Raw genomic sequence first — 21,860 nt, 5'->3', positions numbered from 1 at the left:
CCCTGTGGACCAAAATTCAAAGAGGAGAATCAGTTCAGTTCAGTTCAGTCGCTCAGTCGTGTCCGACTCTTCACGACCCCATGGACTGCAGCACATCAGTCTTCCCTGTCCTTCACCATCTCCTGGAGCTTACTCAAACTCAGGTCCGTTGAGTCAGTGATGCCATCCAACCATCTAGTTGTCTGCCGTCCGCTTCTCTTCGTGCCTTCACTCTTTCCCAGCATCAGGGTCTTTTCTAATGAGTCAGCTCTTCACATCAGGTGGCCAAGGGATCAGAGCTTCAGCTTCAGTATAAGTCCTTCCAATGAATATTCAGGGTTGATTTCCTTTAGGACTGACTGGTTGGATCGCCTCACAGTCCAAGGGACTCTCAAGATTCTTCTCCAGCACCACAGTTCAAAAGCATCAGTTCTTCGGTGCTCAGCCTTCTTTATGGTCCACCTCTCAAATCCATACATGACTACTGGAAAAGCCATAGCTTTGATTAGATGGACCTTTGTTGGCAAAGTAATGCCTAGCTTTTTAGTATGCTATCTAGGTTTGTCATAGCTTTTCTTCCAAGGAGCAAGCATCTTTTAATTTCATGACTGCAGTCACCATCTGCAGTGATTTTGGAGGCCAAGAAAATAAAGCTTGTCACTATTTCCATTGTTTCCCCATCTATTTGCCATGAAGTGATGGGACCAGATGCCATGGTCTTCATTTTTTAAATGCTGAATTTTAAGCCAGCTTTTTCACTCTTCTCTTTCACCTTCATCAAGAGGCTCTTTAGTTCCTCTTCGCTTTCTGCCATAAGAGTGATGTCATCTGCATATCTGAGGTTATTGATATTTCTCCCAGCAATCTTGATACCAGCTGGTGCTTCATCCAGCCTGGCATTTCCCATGATGTACTCTGCATAGAAGGTAAATAAGCAGGGTGACAATATACAGCTTTGACATACTCCTTTCTCAATTTGGAACCAGTCTGTTGTTCCATGGCTAGTTCTAACTGTTGCTTCTTGAACTGCATATAGGTTTCTCAGGAGGCAGGTAAGGTGGTCTGGTATTCCCGTCTCTTGAAGAATTTTCCACAGTTTATTGCAATCCACACAGTCAAAGGCTTTGGCATAGTCAGTGAAACAGAAGTAGATATTTTTCTGGAATTCTCTTGCTTTTTTTTTTTTTTTATTGTTGCTAGATGTTTTATTAGTGGCAATAAATGTAACTTATTTCAGCAAGATTTATCTTGCTTTTTTTATGATCCAATGAATGATGGCAATTTGATCTCTGGTTCCTCTGCCTTTTCTAAATCCAGCTTGAACATCTGGAATTTCTCGGTTCACGTACTGTTGAGGCCTAGCTTGGAGAATTTTGAGCATTACTTTGCTAGCGTGTGAGATGAATGCAACTGTGAGGTAGTTTGAGCATTCTTTGGCATTGCCTTTCTTTGGGATTGGGATGAAAACTGACCTTTTCCAGTCCTGTGGCCACTACTGAGTTTTCCAAATTTTCTGGCATATTGAGTGCAGCACTTTCACAGCATCATCTTTTAGGATTTGAAATAGCTCAGCTTTAATTCCATCACCTCCACTAGCTTTGTTCGTACTAATGCTTCCTAAGGCCCACATGACTTCATACTCCAAGAAGTCTGGCTCTAGGTGAGTGATCACACCGTCGTGATTATCTGGGTCATGAAGATCTTTTTAGTATAGTTCTTCTCTGTATTCTTGCCACTTCTTCTTAATGTCTTCTGCTTCTGCCAGGGCCATACCATTTCTGTCCTTCATTGTGCCCATCTTTGCATGAAATGTTCCCTTGGTATCCCTAATTTTCTTGAAGAGATCTCTAGTCTTTCCCATTCTACTGTTTTCCTCTATTTCTTTGCATTGATCACCGAGGAAGGCTTTCTTATCTCTCCTTGCTATTCTTTGGAACTCTGCATTCAGTTGCCTGTATCTTTCCTTTTCTCCTTTGCTCTTCTCTTCTCTTCTTTTCTCAGCTATTTGTAAGGCCTCCTCAGACAGCCATTTTGCCTTTTTGCATTTTTTTTTCTTGGAGATGATCTTGATCATCCTGTACAATGTCACAAACCTCCATCCATAGTTCTTCAGGCAGTCTGTCTATCAGATCTAATCCCTTGAATCTATTTGTCACTTCCACTGTATAATCATAAGAGATTTTATTTAGGTCATACTTGAATGGCCTAGTGGTTTTCTCCATTTTCTTCAATTTGTCTGAATTTGGCAATAAGGAGTTCATAGTCTGAGCCACAGTCAGCCGCTGATCTTGTTTTTGCTGACTGTATAGAGCTTCTCCATTTTCGTCTGCAATGCATATAATTAATCTGATTTTGGTATTGACCATCTGGTGATGTCCATGTGTAGAGTCTTCTCCTGTGTTGCTGGAAGAGGGATTTTGCTATGACCAGTGTGTTCTCTTGACACAACTCTGTTAGCCTTTCCCCTGCTTCATTTTCTACTCCAAGGCCAAACTTGCCTGTTACTCCAGGTATCTCTTGACTTCCTACTTTTGCATTCCAGCCCCCAAAATAAAATCTGTCACTGCTTCAAGTATTTCCCCTTCTATTTGCCATGAAATGACGGGACCAGATGCCATGATCTTAGTTGTTGTTCTTGTTGTTTTAATTTACTTAGTTTTGACTGAGTTGGGTCTTCATTGTTGCATTCAGAAGTTCTCTATTTGCGGTGATTGGGGGCTACTCTTTGTTGCAGTGTGTGGGCTTCTCATTGCTGCAGCTTCTCTTGTTGTGGAGCACAGGCTCTAGGCATGTGGGCTTCAGTAGTTATGACACACGGGCTTACTTGGTCCAAGGCAAGTGGAATCTTCCTGGACCAGGGATTGAAACTTTGTCCCTTGCATTGGCAGATGGATTCTTTATCCACTGTGCCACCAGGGAAATCTGATTTTAGTTTTTTTTAATGTTGAGTTTCAAGCCAGCTTTTTCACTCCTCTTTCACCCTCATCAAGAGTCTCTTTAGTTCCTCTTTACTTTCTGCCATTCAAGTGGTATCATCGGCATATCCGAGGTTGTTGATATTTCTCCTGGCATTCTTGATTTCAGTTATGATTCATCCAGTCTGGCATTTCGCATGATGTACTCTGCATATAAGTTAAATAAGCTGGGTGACAATACACAACCTTATTGTACTCCTTTCCCAATTTTGAACCAGTCCATTGTTCCATGTCTGGTTCTAACTGGTGCTTCTTGTCCATCAATTGATGAATCGATAAACGAAATGTGGTCTATCTATGGACTACTTCTCAATAATACAGAGGAACAAACTGCTGACACACACTGTCACTTGGATGAGCCACAACAGCACAATGGCAAGTTAAAGAAGCCAGACACAAAAGATTACATACTGTGTATGGTTAAATTTATAGGAACTTTCTAGAAAAGTTGAATCTAGGTCAGTGGTTTCCTGGGGCTGAGGGTAGGAACAAGGAGTAATGGCAAACAGGTATGAAGGACTTCTTCCTAGAATGGAAGTGCTCTAAAATTGGATTGAGGCGATGGTTGCGTAACTGTTTACTGTAATAAAAATCATCAAATGCTGCTCTTACAATGGTTGAATTTTATGTTGTATAAATTATGTTGTTGTTTTTATTTAGTTGCTAAGTCATGTCTGACTCTTTTGCGACCGACCCCATGGACTGTAACTAGCCAGGTTCCTCTGTCCATGACATTTTCCAGGCAAGAATATTGAGTGGGTTGTCATTTCCTTCTCCAGGGGATCTTCCTGACCCAGGGATTGAACCCACATCTCCTACGTTGGCAGGAGGATTCTTTACCACTGAGCCATGAGGGAAGCCATGTATAAAATATACTTTATTGAAGTTGTTTAGATAAAGAAGTTCAACTTTCATGTCAAGCAGCATTTGCACAGCTGATCATTTCCTCCTCCCTGTGATCCGGTCTTCCTACTCTTGTTTTCTTCTACCTTACTTGGGGTTCAAATCACTCCCCCTAAGCCATCTCACTCAGGTCTGTGCCTTTAAATATTGATACTGATGATGATGATTTCCAAATTTACATATCTGCAGCCCAGCCCTCTCTCTAAACTCCAGATTCTAAAACCCAAATGCCTGCTCAGTCTCCTTGGGTGTGTGATGCGCATCTCTTAGTCCACACTAAGCTTCATCCTTCCCACTGCTTGACTCCTCTTTTTCTATCCCACCCATATCCAACCCATCAGCAAACCTCAGTTGGTACTTTCTTCTAAATACATCCAGAATTGGGTCACTTCTTCCCCTATGCACCCTACCACCTTGGTCCAGCCCACCATTATCCCTTGCAAGGATTGTTGCAATAGCCTCCTCTTTCCTGCTTCCACCTTTTCCTCGCAGCCTTTCTGCAACACGATATCCAAATTTGTGCTAATAACATGTAAGCCCGATCTCATAACACTTCTTCACATCATGCCTCTTCTCAGAACCCTCTCTGGTTTCCTATTTCATTTGGTCCTACGTGACCGGGTCCCATGTGACCATTCTGACCTCAGGACTCAGTCACTCCGCTCCAGTCCCACTGGCCTCCTTGCTGTTCCTTGAACGTGTCAGACATTCCACCTCAGTTCCTTTGCACTTGTTCTTTTCCCTGCCTAGATAAGTCTCCCTCCAAAAGAAAGTTACAGGTCCAACATATGAATTCTAAAATGGCCCTGGGATTCCCATCCCTGGTACCCATGTGTGTGTGTGCACGCATGCTAAGTCATTTCAGTCGTGTCCGACTCTTTGTGACCCATGGACTGTAGCCCACCAGGTCCCTCTGTCCTTGGGATTCTCCAGGCAAGAATACTGCAGTGGGTTTTCATGCCCTCCTCCAGGGGATCTTCCCGACCCAGGGATGGAACCCTAGTCTCTTACCGTTTCCTGCATTGACAGATGGGTTCTTTAGCACTAGTGCCACCTGGGAAGCCCCATGTATCCACACCTTTGTATAATCTCCTCCTGCTGCATGCAGGTATGACCTGTAACTTTCTTCTAACTCATAGAAGAATACAGTAAAAGGGTTGGGAAGTCACTCTGATGATTATACTATAAGCTAAATATGAAAGGATTTTGCATATGTAATTAAGAGCCCAATTATCCAAATTAATCACTTTGATTTTGAGTTCAAAGGGGATCCTGCACCTGGCTTAATCAGGTTAAAAGAAGGTTGCTTGCACTTAGAGACTTGAAGCACCCAAGACTCTTTCTCTCTGTTGCTGGCCTTGAAGATGCAAATCACATGAGTTCTACAGCTGTAAGCGATGCATTATGTCAACAATATCCCAGACTCCAGAAGGGAATGCAGCCTGGCTGACACCTTGACAGTAGTCCTGTGACCCAGAGGACCCAGCTGAGCAGTGCCCAGACCCACAGAAACTGTGGGATAATAAGTGGATACTGTTTTAAGCTACTAAATTTGTGGTCATTTGGGACATAGCGATAGAAAACCAGGCCACCCTCAGATATCCACGTGGCTTCTTTTTCGCCTCCTTCAAGTGTCAAGATGTCACCTTCACAAACAGGCCTAGGCTGAAGACTTCAGGAAAACTGTGATGTGTCCTCCGCTTTCCTACGCAGCACTTACCACCCCTAACCTACTGAAATATGCTTATTGCTTCTCCTCTTCCACTAGGATGTAAGCCCCTGAGGGCTGGGATTTTTGTCTGTTTGTTTCACTGGTATTTCTAAGCATCTGTCCTGGGACCTGGTGCGTCTTCAGATGACAGTTGTTGAACAGATGGAGGAATGCCAGCCCTGTGGGGGCCATGAGGCCAAAGTAATCTCTGTGCATTTGTTCACTTGGGTGAGGTCAACATCCCCACAGGGCAGGTGGGCGGGCTTTCTGGGGCTGCCTCCAGGGTCAAGCTCTTGGCCTTCTAGACCAGCCATGCCAATGAACTGATTTGGGTAAGAAACAAGACCAGCTGCTGACTGATAGTCCGGGTCAGCTTGACCTGCTCAGGCTTGGCAGCCTCAGCACCCTCCTCTAAAAGGGTCAGCAAGAGTGCAGAGGAAGCTGCCTCTCTCCCACAAGTGACAATGATCTCATCTTTTCCTCTTGCACATTGAAGTCCCCAGAGAGCAGAGTGAAATGAAGTCTAACATGCAAGATGCTTATTATCCTGGAGAAGGAAATGGCAACCTGCTACAGTATTCTTGCCTGGAAAATTCCGTGGACAGAAGAGCCTAGTGAGCTATAGTCCACGGGGTCTTGAAGAGTCGGACATGACTGAGACACTAACACATACATGCTTATTACCAAGGGTCCTTGGGACCCACACCTGTGTAAGGGACGGGCTGGAAACAGAGCTAGACAGAGAGAGAACTTCCATGCAAGCCTCAGTTGACCCCACAAGGATGTCCTAAGCTGAAATAATCCTTCAGAGTTGTCCAGCATTGGGCCAAAATGGACCAGTCATTGAATATGGGCCACCGGAGAATGGTGTGACCATGACTTGAATGAGGCAGCTCTCTGTAGCTGAGGCAGGCCTTGGATGGGCTGTCAGCCAAAGGCTACCTGACCACTCTCCCAGAAGCTTGGTGGCAAGTCCCTTCTTGAAGGAGGATCCATGCTGAGCACCTCCCTGTTCACGGCAACACTGACCAACACTCCACTGAGGTAGTCTCTCTTTCTTTTATTTTAATTATTTTCATTTTAAGATACTGTACATTAAAAATGCAAAACAATCAAACAAAAGACATGAAATTACAAAAGAAACCAGCTATATTTATGACCAGGTATCAGAATATTAAAACGTTTGAGATACAGTCACAAATGTGCTGCTTTATTTAAAGCATTAGAATAACAAGATCTAGTGGCAGGTTGGCCCAATAATCCATAATTTTACAGTGGTAATGGGCCTGATGTTTAGAGACATTTGCAATAGCTGTTGTAATGGGATAGGAGGATATCAGCCATTTCAATTTGTGACAAAGTCACACGTATTGCAAATTCCACTGTGGTTTGTCGCCTACCTCATAGTTGAAGGAAAGGCTGAATTTCAGTTAGAAAAGGGAGAAAATAAAATCTTTTCACATCCAAGTGCCTGCTGCAGGTTAATGGATGTGGGGAGCCGGGCTGGGGTTCCAGGAAATCAGAGTTCAGGAAGAGAACTTGCTTGCAGAGGGGAGCTAGGGGGTGTGTGTGGTTGGCCAAGAGGGCAGATGGGGGAGTCCTGCCGGAGTCTCTTCTGGCCTGGAGGGCCCGAGTGTTCATCCTGACCCCTCACCCCAAGGGATTGAGAGTGGGCTCCATAGTCCTCGGTTGGGCCGCAGCCCCCATACTCCCTGTTCCACCCTAGGACCCAGGCCACCGCACAGGCTCCCTGCCCAGAGCTGCTTGCTTCCCCTAGCGGCACTCGCTATCATCTGCCGGTCCATCAGCCATTAGCCGACATAACCTTGACCTGGCCCGGCCCCTGTAAATGAGGGGGCGCGCCGAGGGCGCAGGGCCTGACCCGCAGCGGCGCGCTGTGACCAGTCATGCGGCTGCCCTCTTAGACACCGTTCCGCCCACGCGGCCGCCGGGCTTAAAAGACCAGACCCGAGAGACGGCCGCAGTCCCCTGCCCGGAGCCCAGCGCATCCGCACCATGGCAGGTTTCAGCCTCGCCTGCTGCCTGCTCGGCCTCTTGGCGTTGACCTCTGCCTGCTACATTCAGAACTGCCCCCTGGGCGGCAAGCGCGCGGTGCTGGACCTCGACGTGCGCACGGTGAGCACCCCGCCCTCGTCCCGTGGCGCTCTGGGCTGGCCGGCCCGCTGCCACAGGGTCGCCCCCGCCGCCCCCTTTCCCGCGCTGACCGCGTACCGGCCCCACCTGGCCTGGGAATCGAGGGAGCGGAGAAGCTTTTGACTGCCCTCCTTCGACCGCTTTTGAGCCCAGAGAGAGCCGGGGAGACCCGCCACCTCCCGCGCTCCTCCAGCCGCCCTCGCCCTCCCGGCTCAGCCCCTCACCCCGCAGGGTCTCCCTCCCCGGCCGGTCACCTCCCGCCTCCGGCTCACTCCCACCCTCCCGCCAGTGTCTCCCCTGCGGCCCCGGGGGCAAAGGCCGCTGCTTTGGGCCCAGCATCTGCTGCGGGGACGAGCTGGGCTGCTTCGTGGGCACTGCCGAGGCGCTGCGCTGCCAGGAGGAGAACTACCTGCCATCGCCCTGCCAGTCCGGCCAGAAGCCCTGCGGGAGCGGGGGCCGCTGCGCCGCCGCCGGCATCTGCTGCAGCCCGGGTGAGTCGGGCAGGGGCCAAGACGGGACCAGGGCTCCGGGACCAGGCGGGCGGGGCCGGGGCGGCCCTGACTCGACATCTCTCTGTGCAGACGGCTGCCGCGCGGACCCAGCCTGCGACCCCGAGGCCGCCTTCTCCCAGCACTGAGACCTGCCGGCCCCTGACACCGTCGGAGCGCAGCCCTCACTCCCTTTTGTAACCATCCCCAGGAATTATGACAATGAAATAAAGCCAGTTTTTTTTTTCCCCCTCCAACAAGCCTCGCGTCTGAGTGTCAGAACTGGGAGGGGAGGGCTTTGGGGGAATCGAAGATCCTCCGCTCTCGGCGCTTCAAACGGAATTAGAGCCGCGGTCCAGGGCACCATCCTATAGGGGTGGATGGAGGAAGGGGTGGGGGGGACTACACGGCGGGCTCCCAGGGAGATGGAAACAGCCACCAGTTTCCAACTCCAAACAGGCTGGACATGGGAGGAATCTGATAGCTTAGACGGTGAAGAGTTTGCCTGCAGTGCGGGAGACCCGAGTTTGATCCTGGGTTGGGAAGACACCCTGGAGAAGAAGTGGCAACCCACTCCAGTATTCTTGCTTGGAAAATCCCATGGGCGGAGGAGCCTGGCTGGCTACAGTCCATGGGGTCGCAAAGGGTCGGACACGACTGAGCGACTTCACTTTCTTTCACTTTCTGAGGTCTAAAGGGAGAGTTGGGCAAACAATGACAAGGGTCTGACAGGGGACAAGAGGAAGGGCTGGCGGTCAGTCGGCAAGAGTGAGACTTCTTGACATCTGGAAGTAGGCTTGAGCCACACTAGAGGGCTGGCCTGGGCCGGGGTCCGGGCGGGGGTGTTGGGGGAGGAGCTTGGCGGGGGCAGCTGAAGGGCCTTCCGGTTTTCAAGGAGCTGGCCTCTCAGGCCACAGGAGGCAGCTGGTACTCTCAGAAGGGGTGGTGGTCAAGAGGGGCTGGGCTGGAAGACCCTGGGTCCCCAGTTTGTGAGGAAGCCAGGAGCCCTGCTCCTGCCTGTGCAGTAAAGGAATGTGACAGCACTGGGGACCCTGCTCGACAGGGGTTCCTGAGAGCCCATAGCCACAGAAATGACCACAAAGGGCAGAAGACACGAACGGAGAGATGCTTGCATCCTGTGCTTTACATCTGTTCCTGGATTGAAGACCATTTTGGAGAAACTATAAAAGCCTAACCTCTCTCCCCCAGAAAGTGTCTCCCCTTCACTCACTCGTGCTATGGGACCAACGATTTCAGAAGGTGCACACCCACTCCAAATAAAACAGGAGCCCGTCTCACTCTGTTCAGTTCAGTTCCGTTCCGTTCAGTAGTTCAGTCGTGTCCTACTCTTTGCAGCCCCATGGACTGCAACATGCCAGGGTTCCCTGTCCATCACCAGCTCCCAGAACTTGCTCAAACTCATGTCCATCGAGTCGGTGATGCCATCTCATCCTCTGTCATCCCCTTCTCCTCCCGCCTTCAATCTTTCCCAGCATCAGGGTCTTTTATTTCAAATCCTAGCAGTAACACAGAGAAAAGGAAAGTAATTTAGTACAAAATAACATTATTTTAATATGTAGCTAAACAGACCAGGCTACACTGGGTGACATACACACAATAAGGTCATCTCATGGTTATGCCTTCTGATAACAAATGCAGTAAAAAGAGATTGGAAGCCGTTCTCTACAAGACATTCAGGAAAATAAGATGGCTGAAGCACCACGAAGATCAATATTCTCTTTTGTACCTTAAAAAAAAGATGGACTCAAATATCAATGAATCACTCACACAGAATGTATTCATGGGACACCTGGGGAAATTTGAACAGTTGCAGAATATTTGGTAATAATCTATATTATTGAATTTGGGCTTGGGGCCTACATGTGTGTGATAATAGTCTATGATCATGTCTTAAAGAAAAGTCCCTCTCTAGAAGCAACCTAAATGTCCATCAACAGAGGAATGGATAAAGAAAATATGATAATATATGCATATTACTCAGCTATAAAAAAATAATGAAATTGTTATTTGCAGCAACATGGATGGACCTAGAGATTGTCATACTGAGTGAAGTCAGAAAGAGAAAAACAAATATTGTATCATATCACTTATATGTGGAATATAGAAAAATGATACAGTTGAATGTATTTGCAAGCAGAAATAGAGACAGAGACATAGATAATAAATGCATGGACACCAAAGGGGAAATGGAGTGGTATGAATTAGGAGATCGGGATTGACATATGTACACTACTATGTATAAAGTAGATAACTAGTGAGAGCCTGCTGTTTGGCACAGGGAAGTCTACTCAGTGCTCTGTGGTGAGCTAAATGGGAAGGAAATCCAAAAAGAAAGGGATATATGTATATGTATAGCTAACTTACTTTGCTATACAAAGTATAGCAGAAACTAACACTACATTGTAAAGCTACTATACTCCAATAAAATTAATTTAAAAAATAAACAACTTTTTAAAAAAACTCTCTTATTTGAGATGCACACTGGAACATTTATAGATGACATGGGATGTCTGCTGGGGTGACTTGGGAGTGGGAGGAGGGGGCAGACATAGAGATGAGAAAAGGATTTTGTGCTGATAACTGTGAGAGTGAAGGAGGGGAGTGGATACCCCATGGGTCTTTATTTAGTGGCTATACTTTTTTGTATATTTGAAATTTCTCTTAATAAAAACTAAAAAAAGATTGTGATAGAGGTAAATGTTCTGATATGAAGAGATACCCCAAATTTACTCTGTTAAAAAAATGTGAATTAGTATCTATACATGATGAAATAATACTCCTTTGTAAAATAACAATGTATATGTGTGCGTGCCAGAATTCTGTGGGCAACCTCAGCAATGAGCTCTTCACAGCTGTGAGAAGCTTTAGGACAGAACATTCCAGTCTGAAAAATACAATCATCACAGGGCATTCATTGCTGTGATTCATTTTTATGTCACACTGTACTATTCAGCTCCTCCAGTACAACACTGAAGGACAGCAATCTCAGTCTTCAGTATGGTCTATGTGGAAAATAAGTTTGCCCTACTTCCATACCTATTAACTTTAGTGTAGTTTAGATTTTAAACTAAACTTTTACTGTGTGGATCACAACAAACTGTGGAAAATTCTTCAAGAGATGGGAAAACCAGACCATCTTACCTGCCTCCTGAGAAATCTGTATGCAGGTCAAGAAGCAAGAGTTAGAACCAGACATGGAACAACAGACTGGTTCCAAGTTGGGAAAGGAGTACATCAAGGCTCTATATTGCTACTCTGATTATTTAACTTATATGTAGAATACATCATGCAAAATGCTGGGGAGGATGAAGTACAAGCTGGAATCAAGATTGCCGGGAAAAATATCAATAACCTCAGATAAGCAGATGACACCACCCTTATGGCAGAAAGCGAAGAAGAACTAAAGAGCCTCTTGATGAAAGTGAAAGAGGAGAGTGAAAAAGCTGGCTTAAAACCCAACATTCAAAAAACTAAGATCATGGCATCTGGTCCCATCACTTCATGGTAAATAGATGGAGAAACAATGGAAACAGTGACCGACTTTATTTTCTTGGGCTCCAAAATCACTACAGACGGTGACTGCAGCCATGAAATTAAAAGACACTTGCTCCTTGAAAAAAAAGCTATGACCAACCTAGACAGCATATTAAAAAGCAGAAACGTTGCTTTGCCGACAAAGGTCCATCTAGTCAAGCTATGGTTTTTCCAGTAGTCATGTATGGATGTGAGAGTTGGACTATAAAGAAAGCTGAGTACTGAAGAATTGATGCTTTTGAACTGTGGTGTTGGAGAAGACTCTTGAGAGTCCCTTGGATTGCAAGGAGATCCAACCAGTCCATCCTAAAGGAAATCCGTCCTGAATGTTCATTGGAAGGACTGATGCTGAAGCTGAAACTCCAATATTTTGGCCACCTGATGTGAAGAACTGACTCATTGGAAAAAAAACCCTGATGCTGAGAAAGATTGAAGGCGGGAGGAGAAGGAGATGACAGAGGATGAGATGGTTGGATGCCATCACTGACTCGATGGACATGAGTTTGAGCAAGTTCTGGGAGCTGGTGATGGACAGGGAAGCCTAGCATGTTGCAGTCCATGGAGTCACAAAGAGTAGGACATGACTGAGCGACTGAACTGACTGAATTGAGTTTTTAAATCCGGAATGGTTTGAAATTATACCAGAAGATTTTCCAGCATCATAAAAGATGATTATCCATGGGACAAAAGTCAGAAATATTTTTTCCCTTTCCGGATATTTTCTTCCATATAGAGAGCTCTCCCTGAGGTAACACTCCTCCCAGAGAGCAGCTGATCTGGGGAGGGGGAGGGTGAGAGGAAAGGAGCAGTCATAATCCCACCCCTTCCTCTCCAATGCCTCTTGGGATGAGGGTGTCCCTGCCAGGAAGCGGGCTGTCACAGTGCAAATACAGGAGCTCTGCTTGGGAGGAAAGGGTTGTGAAGGTCCAGTTCCTTGTGTCCCGGGTGGTAAACAGCTCTGTCATTCAGTTCTGTGAAGCCTCCTTGCCGGCAGATGGAAGTTGCATTCTCTAGTATCAGTTCTATCAATAATAAAGGTAGTCTTCTGGGCTCCAAATGTCACATTCTCTTGTTTCATTTTTTAATTGTTTCAGAATTCAGGAGTTAAGGTAAAGCTAGGCTGTCATAGTAAAGACACCAAAAGGGTAAGGAGGCGTTAGGGACTTAGAGAAGGTCGCTGTTTAATTACATCTGTCACATCAGTCCTCAGTGAGCATTCCTGGTTCTGCTCCACTTCATCATTTAGGGACTTGGGTTTCTTCTGTCATATAGTTCTGTCATCCCCAGGCCTCATCTTTGTCTGCGTGTCTGAGACCAGTATCCTGTGGATTCCACTGGGTGGGAAGGGAAAGGAGCGTGGCGCAAGCTCACACTGTCTTAGGACCCCCAAGTTCACTATTCTTTTTACTCACGCTTTATTGACAAGGGCTTCTCTGGCGGCACTAGTGGTGAAGAGCCTGTCTGCCAATGCAAGATACATAAGAGATGCTGGTTTGATGCCTGGGTCAGGAAGATCCCCTGGAGGAGGAAATGGCAACCCACTCCAGTATTCTTGCCTGGAGAATCTCATGGACAGAGGAGCCTGGTGGGCTAGAGTCCATGGGCTCGCAAAGAGTCAGACACAACTGAATGACTTAGGACATACACACCAGTGATTAGGACTCCGCACTTTCATTGCCAGAGTTCAATCCCTGGTGGAGGAATGAAGATCCTGCAAACCATGTGGCCAAAAAGAATTAAAACAAACAAATAGAGCTGGAACAAGTGAATATCCAGACGCAAAAAATGAACTTCAATTCGTGACTTGCACTCTATATAAAAATTCCTCAAAATGGACCATAATTAAAATTCTAATCTGTTTAAAACTTATAAAGTTTTGATGATTACAGTAGCTCAGTTCAGTTCAGTTCAGTCGCTCAGTTGTGTCTGACTCTTTGCGACCCCATGAATCGCAGCACGCCAGGCCTCCCTGTCCATCACCAATTCCCGGAGTTTACCCAAACCCGTGTCCTTCGAGTCGGTGATGCCATCCAGCCATCTCATCCTCTGTCGTCCCCTTCTCCTCCTGCCTCCAATCCTTCCCAGCATCAGGGTCTTTTCCAATGAGTCAACTCTTCGCTTGAGGTGGTCAAAGTATTGGAGTTTCAGCTTCAACATAAGTTCTTCCAATGAACACCCAGGACTGATCTCCTTTAGGATGGACTGGTTGGATCTCCTTGCAGTCCAAGGGACTCTCAAGAGTCTTCTCCAACACCACAGTTCAAAAGCATCAATTCTTCTGTACTCAGCTTTCTTCACCGTCCAACTCTCACATCCATACATGACCACTGGAAAAACCATAGCCTTGACTAGACGGACCTTTGTTGGCAAAGTAATGTCTCTGCTTTTAAATATGCTATCTAGGTTGGTCATAACCTTCCTTCCAAGGAGTAAGTGTCTTTTAATTTCATGGCTGCAATCACCATCAGCAGTGATTTTGGAGCCCCCCAAAATAAAGTCTGACACTGTTTCCACTGTTTCCCCATCTATTTCCCATGAAGTGATGGGACCAGATGCCATGATCTTAGTTTTCTGAAAGTTGAGTTTTAAGCCAGCTTTTTCACTCTCCTCTTTCACTTTCATCAAGAGGCTCTTTAGTTCTTCTTCACTTTCTGCCATAAGGGTGGTGTCATCTGCATATCTGAGGTTATTGATATTTTTCCCGGCAATCTTGATTCTAGCTTGCGTTTCTTCCAGCCCACAGTTTCTCATGATGTACTCTGCATATAAGTTAAATAAGCAGGGTGACAATATACAGCCTTGATGTACTCCTTGTCCTATTTGGAACCAGTCTGTTGTTCCATGTCCAGTTCTAACTGTTGCTTCCTGACCTGCATACACGTTTCTCAAGAGACAGGTCAGATGGTCTGGTATGCCCATCTCTTTCAGAATTTTCCACAGTTTATTGTGATCCACACAGTACAGTAGAGGCACTGTAAATAGTCACATACAGCTTTTTGTGTGAATGTAGATATTTATTTCACTTGGACCACTGCCTGTTAATGGGACAGCTGGGTTAGTGGTAATAATAACCTTATGAGAAACCATAGAACAGCTTCAGGAGTAGGTGAATGATTTTGCATTCACATCAACAAACAATATGTGAGGGTTACCATTTTTCCATATCCTTGTCAACACCTGATATTGGCAGCCCCCTCTTTTTTTAACCATTGAAATGGATATATCACTATAGCTTTAATTTGCATTTCACTAATGATTTTACATGTGTTTATTTGTCATCTGCAAATCTTATGTGGTGAAGTATCTGTTTAAATCTTTCACCCATTTTAAAAGTTGAATCATTTTCTTATTATTGAGTTTTGAGAAAGAGGCCTTTATATATTCTGAGTATAAGTCTTTTATAAGCTATGTTACTTGTAAATCATTTCTTCCAGTCTGTGGCTTGCCTTTTCATTCTCTTAACAGTGTCTTTTAAAGAGAAGTTGTCGTCTGCTGTCATGGTCACATCCATACCTCTATAGTCCAATCTCCCTCTGCCACTTTCTCTGTCATAGAAAACTGAGATGACAGGGAGGGACCACCTGGATAATCCAGTCATCTTAACTAACTTCACTTCCACAGGCACAGAATCTTCTCCCATGTAATAGAATTTCATGAGTTGAAAGGAATAGACTTAGGATAACTTGAGGGCAGTTCTCACTTTAACAAAGTATGATAAGAACTTCAGCATGTTCTATTTTCATATAAGTTCAGTTCAGTCGCTCAGTCATGTCTGACTCTTTGCAGCCCCTTGGACTGCAGCACACCAGGCTTTTCATATAAAGTTTAAAAAACTGTCCTGTTCCGGTCCTGTGTACTTGATCAGGGTAAAGTTTCATCCTTGCAGCTGTACCTCTCCATGCTCCGCAGTCCTGTGGGAGGGTCCCTTTGTCTCTCATGCGCCCTTAGACATTCATTTGCATGGTTAGCTGTCTTTCCCCCAATCTGGCTGGAGGATTGTGACACTAGAGTGGAAATGGGGCTGGGATGTCAGTACACTTTTTCCTTGTCCGGGAGCACTTACTCTGGGGGTGTGGCAAGCTCAAGTCAGATCTGGACATTCTAAGAGGCAGATTTTCCAGATCTGAAGTAACTCCTGCAACTGAAGCTAACACATGCTCATCATGTCTTGTCTTCCAAGGATGCTGTTACTACATGTATGAAAGACAAAACTTTAGAATTTCTACAAAGTAATATGGCTACATGGTCATGGACAAGGTATGCATATTTCTGACAGACAAATTTTTTAGTGACATATTCAATAATACAGTCATCAATATTCTTAAAGCAGATGTCTATTCTTTGAAATTTTTAAAAAATATATTTAGTGGGCAAAATTTTTCTAGTTGTATTCAAATTGTCATTCTGCTATAAAAACATTATATATTTTCTTAAAGATGATGCAAGGACTTTCCTGGTGGCACAGTGGATAATAATTTGCCTGCCAATGCAAGAGACATAGTTTCAACCCTTGGTCTGGGGGAGATTCCACAAGTGGCAGAGCAACTAAGCCCATGCACCACAACTCCTGAGCCTGAGTTCCAGAGCCCGTGCTCCACAACAAGAGAAGTCACCATAATGAGAAGCCGGTGCACCACAAAGAAGAAAGCCCTCGCTTGTCACAACCAGAAAAAACCCAAGCAAAGCAACAAAGACCCAACACAGCCAAAAATAAATAAATAATTAAAAAAAAAAAAGATCATGATGCGATGCATCATGAACAAAAAATAAAGAGCAGAAGTTTTTAATTTTGGTGAATTCCAAATGTATCACATTTCTTCTTCTATGGATCTTATGGTGTCAGAGTGTAAGAGTATTTATGACTTGAGGTCATAAAGAATTTCTCCTATATTTTGTTCCAGAAGTTTTACAATTTTAGATTCATTTAGGTCCATGATCCATATTTTAATTGAAGTATAGTTGATTTACAATGTTGTGTTAATTTCTGGTATACAGCAAAGTGATTCAATTTTACATATATATGAATATATATATATTCTTTTTCAGATTCTTTTTCACTGTGGTTTATTACAAGATATTGAATATAGTTCCCTATGCAGCAGTAGGTCCTTGTGGTTAATCTATTTTGTATATAGTAGTGTGTATATTTTAATCCCAAACTACTAATTTATCCCCCCCCTCCCCCTTTGGTAACCATAAGTTTGTTTTCTATGTCTGTGAGTCTGTTTCTGTTTTGTAAATAAATTCATTTGTATTATTTTTTTAGATTCTACATATTCGATATCATATATTTGTTTGATTTACTTCATCTAGAAGGATAATCTTTAGTTCCATTCATGTTGCAGCAAATGGCATTATTTCCATTCTTTCTTATGGCTGAGTAACAGTCCGTGTGTGTATATATATATATATGCGTGTGTGTATATCACCTCTTCTTTATCCACGCATCTGTTGATGGACACTTAGGTTGCTTCCACGTCTTGGCTATTGTGAAAAGCACTGCTATGAACATTGGGGTGCATGTATCTTTTCAAATTAGAGGTTTTGTCTTTTCTGGATCCATGCCCAGAAGTGGGATTGCTGGATCACATGGCAACTCTATTTTTAGTTTTTTTAGGGAATTTTCATACTGTTCTCCATAGTGGCTACACCAATTTACATTTCCACCAACAGTGTAGGCAGGTTCCTTTTGCTCCACACTCTCTCCAGCATTTATTATTTGTAGACTTTTTGGTGATGTCCATTCTGATTGGCATGAGGTGATACCTCACTGTAGTTTTGATTTGCGTTTTTCTAATAATTAGCAATGTTGAGCATATGATCCATTTTTAAAACACCAACTTGCCTCTTCCCATCTTCCTCTGTCTGGAAAAATTACTAAATTCCTATTAGGTCTGGTCCAGGTCTCGGAAGACCTAAATACTGGCCCTGAGCATGCCACACTAGGGCAGAGGGGTGAGGCCATGGCAGGGAGAGAAGATGGAGTGCCCCCTGCCCCAGCCAGACTTAATCATGCTGGACACTGAGGTGGGTCAGGGTGACGGCAGCAGAGCTCTAAGAGCAGAAGAGAGCCTGGGGCTGACAGGACTGTGTCACTAGGCTCTGCCCTGAGGCAGGGGCTTGGGGTCAGGGCTCAGAAAGAATTCTCTTTGCCTGTGCTCCCTCGGTGGCCTCCAAGTCTCAGAAGATTCCAGAGGAGATGCAGCCTCTTGTGGTCCCAAGACCTGGAGCAAGAAATCCCAAGATGAGGATGCAGAGAAGAGAGAGCAGGGAAAGACAGAAGGATGGGAGGTAACAAAGGGAAGAGGGGCGAGAAGAGGCTTGGAAGGGATGTAGGGGGAAAAGGAGAGAAGCAAGAGGCAGGAGAGGGCCAAAGAGCTGGGGTGGCGGCAGGGGAGAGAGAGGAGTGAGGGGAAAGGGGAAAAAGGGGAAAATGGGATAGAGGGGACAAAGGACTGAGGGACATAGAAGAGCATCTGTCAAATGCTAGCAGACATCTGCCCTGAAGCTGCATAGTCCAGGCTGGAAGGTCCTAATGTGAGCATGTGTGTGTATGCGTGTGTGTGTGTGTGTGTCTGTGTGTGTGTGTGTCTGTGTGTGTACATGTGCCCATATGTGGTCCAGTAGGCTTGTCTGTTTCTCTGCGTGTGTCTGTGCTTCTGAATGTGTATCTCAGGTCTGTATCCATGACTGTGGTCAACGATCATGGGGCACATCCCTAATGATTTTTTTTCTTAACTCTGTGTGTGTGTGTCGCAGGAGGCAGGGGGTTGATGTGGCCGTATGGGGGCGCGGAATGTACCCAGGGTTTCTGTAGGCTCCATCTCTCACCCTGGCTGAGTGGCCTGAATGAGGGTGCTTAGTCTCCTCCTGGACAGACAGTACCTGGCCCTCCTCTCTGCTGGATCTGGGGTGATAATGTCCCCCACACTCAGGCACATAAAACACAGTCTCTGATGAGAAAGTCTGGGAATTCCTGGAGCTGTTTTTGCCTCCGTCTCCTGGGATGTAAAAAGAGTCAGGAACTCCTGGTCACCCTTGACTCATCCCCTTGCTCCTCTCTCGTTCTTCTCTCTGTGACTCTCAACGTCTCTCTCCACCGTTCTCCTATCCCGCTCTCTCTTGCTATCTTGTCCACCAATGTCTTTCCCCTCTCTCTGTTTTTATTTCCATCCTATTGCCAGAGCCCCTACCCAGCCCCCTCCACGGCCACTCCCAGGCGGCGGCCTCCCTCTCCGCGCTCCCCAGGTCTCCCAGTCTGTTGTTCTATCTAGAATCTAGAATTGTTCTATCTAGAATCGTGCTGGCCCAAGATCGCTTCCCCCAGCATCTGTCGCTTTTCTGGGGGTGGATCTGCGCGCGACTTCGGGTCCAGGAACTGATCTCCCGCCCTCCCTTCCTCTCCCCTCTCCATCCGCAGAGGAAGAGACGCACGCTAGCAGTGCTTTTAAAACCGTTTATTTTTCGTGCTGCGAGGGCGAGGTGGGGTGGGGTGGGGGGCGCGCCTCAGTAGACGCCGGGCTGGGCGGGCTCCGCGGGCTCCGGCGCCCCCGCCAGCTGCACCAGCCGCAGCAACAAGGCCCCGCTCGGCCCGTCCAGCAGGGTTGCGTTGCTCCGGTCGCTGGCGCGGACGCGGCGGGGGAAGCCGGTACCTTCCCGGCACTCGGGCTCGGTCACGCAGCTCTCTGCGGGGAGCACGGGCTGAGTGCGCTGCGGGCGGGCGCGTCTCGGGGACCGGGCCCCGCTCCCCACCCCCTCCAGACCCGGACCCAGATCAACCCGGCCCCCGCCCCCGTCCCCAACCCCCGGCCCACCCGCTCGGGCAGCGCACCGTCGTTGCAGCAGATGCCGGCGGCGGCGCAGCGGCCCCCGCTCCCGCAGGGCTTCTGGCCGGACTGGCAGGGCGATGGCAGGTAGTTCTCCTCCTGGCAGCGCAGCGCCTCGGCAGTGCCCACGAAGCAGCCCAGCTCGTCCCCGCAGCAGATGCTGGGCCCGAAGCAGCGGCCTTTGCCCCCGGGGCCGCAAGGGAGACACTGGCGGGAGGGTGGGGGTGAGCCGGAGGCGGGAGGTGACCGGCCGGGGAGGGAGACCCTGCGGGGTGGGGGGCTGAGCCGGGCGGGCGAGGACGGCCGGAGGAGCGCGGGAGGTGGCGGGTCTCCCCGGCTCTCTTTGGGCCCAAAAACGGCCAAAGGAAGGCAATCAAAAGCTCCTCCGCTCCCTCGGTTTTCAGATGTCTGAGGAACAGCTGTCAATCAAGCCCTCAGCGTCCTCCCGCTTTGTTAAGGGGAACCCTCCTGCGCTATTTGGGAGAGACTTACCCGCTCAGCTCTGGGGCCTCCTGGTGTTCACCCCTCTCTCAGCTGCCCACTACCCTGCCCTTGAAGCAGACCTTCCCTCTGCCCTCCCTACCCCGTTCCCTGGCCATAACACATTGGGCCCTCCTTGCCCTGTCCTGTCCCCTCTCTGCCCTTGCCCTGCCCCTCAAGCCAGTGAGCCTCACTGGGACCTTGACTTCTGCTAGCCCATCTAAGGACTGACCCTGAGTGGCAAGGATCTGAGCCCTAGAGGAGGGTATGAGGCACCTAGGTGACTACAGCTTCCAAAGCTGCTAAGCAGAGGAGAGGTGGTCAGTGGGGGCTGCCCACCTTCACACCCTAGTTTATTCAACAGCTCAAAACTAACCACTGGTGACCGTGGCAGAATTGAGCATGGTGATTGGGTTTCCTTTAGCGCTGCTGAAGATGGACTCATCGGACATGCAGCATGAAAGAATTGGGCTAGGTACCCAGAAGAACTTCCTTACAGGATGCTTGAGTGGCACCTCTCACTCAGGCAAGCTCAGGGCAATGGCCAGCTTTGGGGGTGGGGTGAATGCTGGGGCCCATGGCTAGGAGAAGCTGGACGCTGAATGGGGAATCGAGTGCTGGGAGGACAGAGCCTCTGAAGCTCCAGCTGGTCCTGGAGGAGAGGCCACCATGGGCACAGAGAAGGCCTGGCTGCCCATTCTCCCCGCTGCAGCTCCAAACCCAGGAACTAGGGAAACCTCTCTTGCCAGCATCCCTTCTCTGGTGGGGACAGTGTTCTGGAAGTCCTGCAGCCTGTCCTAGCCTGCCCAACAGCCTGGTCCCCTTTGTCCGGCCATGCCAAGCCTCCCTTCTTCTGCTGGGCACTTCCCCTAAAGCCTGCCTCTCCCACGACTTCCCTTGCTAGCCTCTGCACAGTGGTGCTGTCCCTGGGCCTCTGCCCCTTCCTCGAAGCCCTGAGAACGGCCGTGGTCATACCTGTCTCAGCTCCAGGTCGGACATGGCCCTCTTGCCGCCCCTTGGGCAGTTCTGGAAGTAGCAAGCGGAGGTGAAGGCCAGCAGGCCGAGGAAGCAGGCGGGCAGTGTGGCGTCAGGCATCCTGGCACAGGTGGGCACAGCGCGCAGTGCTGCTCCGTGGACTGTGCTGCGATGTCTTCGCTGGCTGCCTATTTATGTCTGCAGGTGTTCCCTCTGAAATGACGTGGCCGCCACCCCCCTCCCCGGTGGCTCCCCAGGAGCCCATGGCCTCCAGGTCCCCAGGCGTCAGCAGTGATTCAGGCATCTGGGGACGCACGTGGACCTGTGCAGGGGACGGTGGGGGAGGGGTGCTGGCCTCCAAGCTGTCATAGGCAACAGTGTGGCTGCGGTATGACAGGAGCTGCCGCGTCTGTGATTGCGACTCTCTGTACTCGGGGAGGTGGATAGATGGGGAATGGAGGAGGGGGTCACCTGGACACTGCCTCCAAGCTTTCTGGTGTCCAGAAGAGGCTGAGGGTCAACAAGCCCTGTCCCCTGACACAGACCCCAGAGAAAGGGGTAGGGGGACCCCAGGGGCTGCTGTGTAAGGAGCAGGTTAGGCCCCAGCCCAGGAGTGGTGGGCAGGGGACAGTCGGTATGCAGGACCCCATGTGGGGGATTAGTCCTGTGAGAGGACAAGTGGCCAAGAATGGCACACACCCTCGGTGGTGCCGACAGAGGCCATTGTACCAGCTGCCCTAGAAGAGAAAATGCTGCCTGCAGCCCTGTGTCATGGAGGCAAGGGACCAACATGGAATCAGGGGCCGTTCCACTT

At 47.9% G+C, this 21,860-nt stretch overlaps 2 protein-coding genes across 2 annotated transcripts; one reads left to right on the top strand and one right to left on the bottom strand.

Annotated features, from left to right (window-relative positions):
• The first annotated feature begins 7,405 nt into the window (after positions 1-7,405).
• OXT (oxytocin/neurophysin I prepropeptide) lies at positions 7,406-8,467 on the top strand. The gene is made up of 3 exons (XM_081556229.1): positions 7,406-7,704; positions 8,012-8,213; positions 8,304-8,467. The coding sequence occupies exons 1-3, from the start codon at positions 7,585-7,587 to the stop codon at positions 8,357-8,359; spliced, it is 378 nt and encodes a 125-aa protein (XP_081412355.1). The 5' UTR covers positions 7,406-7,584; the 3' UTR covers positions 8,360-8,467.
• A 10,804-nt stretch (positions 8,468-19,271) lies between these two features.
• On the bottom strand, positions 19,272-21,166 carry AVP (arginine vasopressin). Its single transcript, XM_081560675.1, has 3 exons — positions 21,047-21,166; positions 19,597-19,798; positions 19,272-19,450 (listed from the first exon to the last, which is right to left on the bottom strand). The coding sequence occupies exons 1-3, from the start codon at positions 21,164-21,166 to the stop codon at positions 19,272-19,274; spliced, it is 501 nt and encodes a 166-aa protein (XP_081416801.1).
• Between the last annotated feature and the right edge of the window lie 694 nt (positions 21,167-21,860).

The sequence above is a fragment of the Giraffa tippelskirchi genome, chromosome 13, assembly GCF_054371585.1.
Source record: "Giraffa tippelskirchi isolate mGirTip1 chromosome 13, T2T-mGirTip1v1.2.pri, whole genome shotgun sequence".
NCBI classification, from domain to species: domain Eukaryota; kingdom Metazoa; phylum Chordata; class Mammalia; order Artiodactyla; family Giraffidae; genus Giraffa; species Giraffa tippelskirchi.
The sequence above is the reverse complement of the archived record's forward strand: the minus strand, read 5'-3'. Positions and strand labels throughout refer to the sequence as shown.

Excerpts from the sequence above, each read along its gene's own strand:
- OXT (XM_081556229.1), top strand. The coding sequence starts at position 7,585 with ATGGCAGGTTTCAGCCTCGCCTGCTGCCTGCTCGGCCTCTTGGCGTTG. Across the intron at positions 7,705-8,011 it reads TGGACCTCGACGTGCGCACG|TGTCTCCCCTGCGGCCCCGG; the intron begins GTGAGCACCCCG and ends CCCTCCCGCCAG. Across the intron at positions 8,214-8,303 it reads CGGCATCTGCTGCAGCCCGG|ACGGCTGCCGCGCGGACCCA; the intron begins GTGAGTCGGGCA and ends CTCTCTGTGCAG.
- AVP (XM_081560675.1), bottom strand. The coding sequence starts at position 21,166 with ATGCCTGACGCCACACTGCCCGCCTGCTTCCTCGGCCTGCTGGCCTTC. Across the intron at positions 19,799-21,046 it reads CCGACCTGGAGCTGAGACAG|TGTCTCCCTTGCGGCCCCGG; the intron begins GTATGACCACGG and ends CCCTCCCGCCAG. Across the intron at positions 19,451-19,596 it reads CGGCATCTGCTGCAACGACG|AGAGCTGCGTGACCGAGCCC; the intron begins GTGCGCTGCCCG and ends TGCTCCCCGCAG.